The 7,939-nt window shown below is 36.7% G+C and overlaps 1 protein-coding gene across 1 annotated transcript in view; it reads right to left on the bottom strand.

Moving 5' to 3' along the window:
- LOC108687187 overlaps positions 1–831 on the bottom strand; it is a 2,563-nt gene extending 1,732 nt beyond the window's left edge. The window contains exon 1 of the mRNA XM_018192834.1: positions 562–831. Coding sequence (XP_018048323.1) covers positions 562–831 — 270 coding nt within the window. The remainder of the gene's footprint in view (positions 1–561) is intronic.
- Positions 832–7,939: the final 7,108 nt, after the last annotated feature.

Below are 7,939 nucleotides of genomic sequence, written 5' to 3'. Positions count from 1 at the left end.
TATATATATAGACTCTAACCACTGTTTCAAGTGACATTTAAGCAAGTCAGAAAGAAACGTAAAAATAAATCGTGAAAGAATATTGTGCATTGTAAAGAAGTTACAGAAAAAACATAAAATATTATTGCTTTATGAAAATAGAATTTTAATACTGAATAAACTAAATTTACAAAATTGAATATTAATAAGAAATAATTGAGAAAATCGGAAAATCGTTTAAAAATTATCGTTGTTTTAACATAAATCTTCCCGAACTGATCGACGAAGTTTCAGGAGACGAGAATAATTCTTGAAAGGATCAACAAATATCAAAGAGGAGGAAAAGGAGGAAAAAGCATTGATAAATACATAGGAGTCATGTCTGAATCGTGCCGGAAGCTACCGATTCCTGTCAAATGATTCCAGCGAGTCGCGCATCGAAGCACCCAGGGAGAAATTTCACCGCGGGAACACACACGCACATCTCTTTATGAGAAAGACAAGGAAGAGATGTGCTAGCGAAGAAGGACAGCACGAGGAACACAGACTGGAGCAGGAAACGAAATCGGCCGGAATACTTACTAAGACCGAAGGGCTCCCAATGGCAGGGGCGTCTCGGCGTGTCTCTCCGTCGGGGTGGCTTTGGAACGTCTGCCCTCGGAGTCCTCCCCGCCACCGGATCGCCGCGGCGCCCTCTCTCACCGTCGTGACGACGGCGACGGTGGCGGTTTCGCCGCGGAAGGCGCGGCAGGGCGCAGCCGCGACCACCAGGACCCAGGGATTGGCGGTGGTGAGGCCGTGCGTCAGCCCCCAAACCCTCCACCATCGACTACATGGCACCCTCCGTCGCATCCTCCGGGGGTGGACGGCGGAGAAGAGCGACACGGAAGAGAGTGCGGACGGGGGAGAGCGAGACCAGGTATAACGACGACGGTCGATGCTGCGCGGTATTTCTAGCGTCAGGTCGATACCGGCCTCACCTGTGTGCGAGGTAACTGTGGGCTGCCTGCCTGCCTGCTAGCCTACCAGCCACCCCGCAATGAAGGGGTTCTCGAACGAGCCCACTCCCCCCAGCCAGTGGCTCTTCAATCGGCGGATCGTCAACCCTCTCGCGTGTCTTCCCGTTGCCATCACCTGGTCGCAGTAAGGGTAAGGGTAAAGGTGAAATTGCGAGACCCTGCTTCGAGTGCCACACTCGATCGTGAGTGTGGCGCTCAGTTTTCCAGGAGACATCGCCACCCGTGCTCTTCTTCCTTTCGTCTTCGTTCATCGCCAGGCTCAGAGAAATTACGATCGTTTGCTGGCATTTGATGCGCTCCAGCGCGTTTCGGCATCATAGTGAATGTCACGCCGGAGTATCAACTAAGATAATGGCCGCGGGCGGAGTTTCGATGCTGTTACGCTGCGTTACGCATCAGTCGACATTCGTTCGTCGCTGATTATTGGATCGCAAAATCGATCAAATCACGTTAGACTTTGTTCGCATTCGTTTATTCTTTATAAACGAAACTTTATAAGCGAAACTGTAACTTATGAAATAAATTTCCTCTCAAATTTTTTTCATTGTGTAATAAATTAATAGCAATTATAGTAACTTACGGTATCATTAAACCTATACTTGATATTAAATGCAGCATTAAAATCTCACGAGACGCTGCTCTTTTCCTTTCATTTGAATCAATGTAAAACTGGTGATGGTAAACACCGTCGAAATAATAACACGGGCATACAAATAATTTTTTTGATTTAGAAATTAGACCATGATATTTTTATATATTTTGATGCTAAAAACCGAATTCGATGTCCAAATTGCTTCATTATATACAATTTTTATTAAACGAAAAACAGCTCGAATATTAAATATTTTTAAACTACCAGCTTGCATATTAACTTTAGAAGTTTGCATATTGAAGCATTTTACTTTCTCATTTCTACAGTTTGCATATTAAAAACCAGACCATAAATGTATGTGTGTGTGTGTGTGTGTGTGTGTGTGTGTGTGTGTGTGTGTAACACACTTTAAAAATACGGGAATATCAAGTTGTTTTCCATTGATAAAAAAACTGATGACGTGATGAAACAATTTGGACATCGAATTCGATCTCACATCGTTGAAATACGTAAGAATACTATAATCTAATCTCCAGATTAAACATTAAAGTTTTTATGTACCTATGTAATTGAAATTCTTTTTTTTTGTCCTTATCGACGAACGATATTAGGATCATCGTAAAATTAAATTAAACTGACAATTTTTCTCCCATTTTTATATTATAGGAGAATGTTGAAAAACAAAGTTAATGCTAACCATATTGGAGATTACTGTTGTTTTTCCTGTCGGCGAGAAACATTGAAAGGACACGAAGTCAATGGCAGCCAGGTAGCTACGCACGAGCGAGTTGAGAATCATTAATGTTCGAAGGGGAATGCAAGAGGTCAAAAGTCGGGTGACTGAAGCTGCGTAACAGGTTCCTGCTGCCGTAGTCGCTCCACTCCTGCGTAAACCGATCAATTTTAATCATCGCTGATAAGGTCAGAGGTATTTTTATATCGGTTGCGAGCAAAAACGAGCACGTGTTATTTGATACGCTATCGAAAACTCAATATTCTTTACTATCGCTTACATATAATACTGAATTGCTCTGATTACTTTTATGAGAGTACAATATTTTCTAGTTCCATTTATATTTTTTTCTCTTTTTTTATCCAAGTCTTCCAGAATGGAATACTCCAACGTTGGAATAAATTGTTTTTAGAATTAATTTAAAATTTGTTGTAGGTGAATTAATTCGAGTTTTATTAAAAATTTGGATTATTTAAAATTTATTGTAGGTGGATTAATTGAAAATTTATCAAAAAGCTTTGATTAAATGTTAAGGGTTGTTGCATTGGTATACTTGATGAATACGTATACAAAAAATGCTTGATAAAGTGCAGAAAATTTCTTCAATTTTTAATTTTACTCTTTAATATTTTAATTTTTTTTTACTTTATTTTTTAATTTTTTTATGTGTTGTTATTAATAATATAATTATTCATGAGAGTTTAGTGATTTCATAAATTGCAATTGCAAGTAATAAATTCATTGATTATAATGAGCAAGACAAATCTTTTTAATAATTCTTAAGAAGACATGAACGAATTTCCTCTCTGAGTGTTGCTCTGTGAACGTCCACTGAAGTTTCCGATGTTGAAACTGTAAAGCTGAGGAGTTTCTAGGAGTTTCTAGAAGTTTGACGATGAACAACAAGTAACATCATCTATTATTATACCTCTGCCATCTCTCAAGCTAAAGCAGACTTCTCTATATTCTATCAACTGTAAAATCTCGGAAAACAACTTTAGAAATAATTAAGAGACAGCTAAGCACAAAGTTATTTTTCATCGTTTTGTAAATCATGAAATTATCGTGCAACAAGTTTTACTACAACTCTTACAATGTTTCGCTTTGCGAAATGTTATAAATGTGTATGATAATATTTATTACGTAAAATGAATTACATAGAAAATATTTTCATAATGATTGTAGAATTTCACGAGATTGTTTAACGCTGTAACAAAAATAAGTTCACAAGCAATTGAAACTGATGAATATGAAAATTCGCAGAGGATTGATATTCTACCCTTAGTTTATGACGCCCTTCGCATTACGTGGCAGGCGTCATTGCCTGCGAACGATCGAACGTTAAATTAAGACTGTTTCTGACATCAGGCTGGAACGTCGTGTCATTCGTTCAATTCATTTGATGGCATCGCCAGATACGTCGCGTGATTACGAGCGACAGGAAAATTGATGAATGAATTAATGAACGAAGAGACAGATATTCTCTTTTAGGCTCTTCTTTAAAGATTGTATTGTTTTATGAAGAATAATCGTGCGCGCAATATAAAATACCTATTATGTCCTGAGAAATTTATTCATTCTTTTTCCAAATTAATGATAATTAGATTATGCTGTAACTTTAAGATGAAATGATAATTGGTAACAGAATTAACAAATGATCAAGGAAATTGATCAGGTTCCTAGAATCTAGCAATTAACGAGAACAGAATTAACAGAACGATGGCTTCGAAGCTGAATGAAATTGTTCTCCCCTTCGCCTCGGCGTGTAATATACTGTTAAATATCAAAGGAGTAATGGTAATAATTTTTTAAGTTAGATATAATAACATTAAGTTAGATAACATTTTGTTATTTTTAATTTCTTTGTGTCAATATAAATTAATCCATTTTGTGGTTGAATTGCTCAATTTCAAAGTAAACAGCGTCCATATTAAATAGTATACACTTAGTAAATAATTTGAGTCAAATTCAATACATTCCATGAGTTAAATTATTCAGCTCTATTGTTTTAAGTAAATTAAGTCTGTCTGAGTGATCGTAGTGGCGACCTATAGAAATGGTTAAAAATAACTCAAATTAAATATAATTTGACAGTGTATGACTTGTTGAAAAGTATACAATTTTTCTGTATCTCGTTTCGTATTATATTTTTCATTTTTATCTCTCTTCATTTTTTTTGTCGGATCGGAATCGCGTGCCGCTAAATACCTGGCTCACGTGTCTTTTCGTTCAGGATCAGAATAGATATCGATTAGCCCCCGTCCAGCTGTTGACCCAGCGGGACAACATTTACGCGGACAAGTTCGTACAGAGAGAGAGAGAGAGAGAGAGAGAGAGAGAGAGAGAGGACATACCAATCACGTTGTATCCGTTGTTAACCGCGTGAGAGGAACTCGCGTCATCGTTTTTCCATCACCATCGACTTTCGCACGGCTACGACTTTTATTTTACAGCCGAGCCACCCATCGACAAACGAATGCTGAAATAAACGATTCTCAGCTGATCATCCCATTAGTACACCTCGAGAAGCGCGTTTATTCTGACAGCTCCGCTTTTCCAAATTGGGACGACTTGGGATCGGCGGTCACGACTCGCTCGCGACTCGATCGGATTCGTTTCTGCGGCGTGAGAACGGCGACAGGACGCACGCGTGTCGTGCAGGACAGACAGGACTTTGTAAGATTCACGGCCCGCGATATATCTCGGATGACTTAACCGATATTTATAACATTCCGCCGCTTTTGCGTAACGTAAATAGAATTGAAAATCAAATTGAATCCTATTGGGCAAGCAGCCATCTCTTCGTCGTTTTATTATAATAAGCGTATTAAGAGATCTCTCCTTTAAAATTTAGCAATATATATTTATGATATAACTATGTATGTGTAATAGCAAATATAGAATATTACGTAATAAAAAAGAAAAGTGCTCTTATAGTGTGTATAGTTTTATATGCTAAATGTGATGTTAAAGAGATATGCAAATATTTCTCCAATATTCAATATTCGTGGTACAAATAAAAAAGTATTACGCAGATTTGTATTATTTTTTTATAACGAAAATTTATCATCTCTACGCAATCTGTGATTTCGAAATCGGAGAAAAAACAAACGCGAGTCGCGTATACGTCGCAATATCGAGATAGTCCCGATGGAGCATTGAGGCCACGTACAGTTCGCGCACTATTGTTTAAAAGAGACGACCAGGGAATCGCGAAGTAAAATAGTCGACGACGAAATAGGAAGCTAATTAACGTAAAATATTCATACTTCATAGATAATATTGATATTCAGATAAGGTTTTCAATAAGACGATGAAAGCGTATTATTTTATTCCCGCTCTAATGATTTTCTATGATTCACGTTAAGCTAATGAATTATTAATTCTTGCCGTCTCGGTTCTAATTATGACTTCTGCCTTTTACATATAAATAGATAATATAAATAGATATTTTTTAATTTCATAATTTAATTGTACTTACAAAAGAAAAGAACGGTTTCGCTAAAATATTTAAAAATTAAGTTAAATAAAGATCTAAAAATAATTTTGTTAGACCGTAATATCCAAATAATTATGTAGGATGATCAAGCTGATTGCTCGACATCAAAATTTCTTGTAGCATTATGCTTGAGCATCCTACATAATTATTTTAATGATCCGGCAAAATTGATTTCACATTTTTATCTAGATAAATTTTTTAATCTTTCAGCAAAATAATTTTTCTCATATAAACATGATTAAATATCAGCTTTCTACACGTTTGAGGCGTAAGTCATTTATCAATTATAATTTTACGATGTTGAGATTCTTACACATATTACTCAAGTCATATTGTATTTTTAACGAGCCACTGTTTGGGTGGTTAGAAACGCCGTGTTGTAAGTTAGCGAACTTCCTTGCAACGTCTTATATATAGCGACGAGTAATTACGCGTACGTGAATGCGTGACGAGTCACGTCCAAAGTTGCGTAAACGCCTCCGCGCGATACTGACGGAGAAAGAACAGGAGATAAAACAAAGAGTATCATAAATGAGATGAATGATATTAATGGATCACCGTAATTAATTATACATAAATACACGTTTCAACATTACGCTGTTAGATATCAAAAGAATATTAGTAACCCAATTCTTTAAGTTAAATAACATTTTGTTATTTTTAATTTCTTATATAATACATATGTCATAGTAAATTAATTCATTTCTGTTCTTGCTTAAAGTAAACAACATTCATATTTACGTATGCATTCAACAAATTAAATTTAAATCTCTCATATTTCATACATTTTCTTAAGTAAATTGTTTAATTCCATTATTTTAACAACATATTAAATAGAAACAGTGACGATGTATAGAAATGATTAAAAATAACTCAAAAATTGGGTATAATATTTAATTATTATGAATTTAACACTTTAACATTGTACTTGTATTTGAACATCAAAGAGAAACATTCATTTTAATATTGCTGAGATCATTATGCTGAAATGATTATACCATATCGACATAAAATTATCATATATGATATATGTAGAAATGTGACGACTTGAAAGAGAGATATAGAAATGTAAAGATGCACAGAGACGTCAAAATATTCAAATACAACATAAAAGTGAGAGATGCAGGTTTTCGCATAATGTCTACGAAGCAGAAATTCCGCGCACAAAGAGAGACTCGCGCCTTCCGGACGAGCAGGTTCGTAATTACGAAAATGCGTGTACGTGCGTAAAGACCGTGGCACGTTCCAGATCGTGGAGTTCTCGGCGGCTGGAAAAGAAAGAAAAAGAAGAAGAAGGTGAAGGTAAGCAGGAGGAGGAAGAAAATATCTGATGAGGAAGAGTCGACGAGTGGAATACCAAGCGAACGGCCCGTGTAATTCGGTTCTGTACGATCGAGTTCACAGACTCTTAGGTCGGCGGAGGCGGTCGGGTGCCAAATCTCTCGCAAAATCTTGTTAGAGAGACAAAAGAGTCGCAGGAAATAAAATCCTACCGGATTTCAGCAACCGCGTGCGCGGCATAACAGGCACGTATTGTGCAAGCGGCGTCTCTCTAAAGTGTTCCTCGGTTCATAATGCCTCCCCTGCTATTGTAGCGCGAGGGGACCAGGACGAGACCAGGCGAGACATCGCGTCGCACGCGCGAAATGTTGGCACATTCAGAAAAGAAAGCAAGAAAACGCGTGTGTTCCGCTGCGGATCTTTCATCTTCCAAACTGGGAATCAAGTTCAAAAACGAGACTTTCGAGAACGAAGTTTGCCGGAGAATTTATAGAGATCTTTTTTTACATGGAAAAAGTTGAAGGAGAAGGAGCCCGGAAGGATTTTTGTCAAAAGAACCTTCATCATCAGAAGGCAACGAGGTCAATGTTATACATCGTTAGATATCAAAGGAACTAAGGAATAACCCAATCCTTTGAGTTAAATAATTTTGTTTACTTTTAACTTTTATATATGTCAAAATGTAAATTTCAAAATAAACGTCACATTAACGTGTATATTTACAAGGAAATCCAAGTGTCCTTCTCTGATTTTGATGAGTTTTGAATATATTGTTTTCTAGAAAAAAAATAAGGGACACATATCTTTTTATGAGTCCAATATTTTCTTATATTTAT

The sequence above is a fragment of the Atta colombica genome, unplaced genomic scaffold (assembly GCF_001594045.1).
Source record: "Atta colombica isolate Treedump-2 unplaced genomic scaffold, Acol1.0 scaffold200, whole genome shotgun sequence".
Taxonomy (NCBI): domain Eukaryota; kingdom Metazoa; phylum Arthropoda; class Insecta; order Hymenoptera; family Formicidae; genus Atta; species Atta colombica.
Note: the sequence above shows the minus strand (reverse complement) of the source record. Positions and strands in the feature narration are given on the sequence as shown.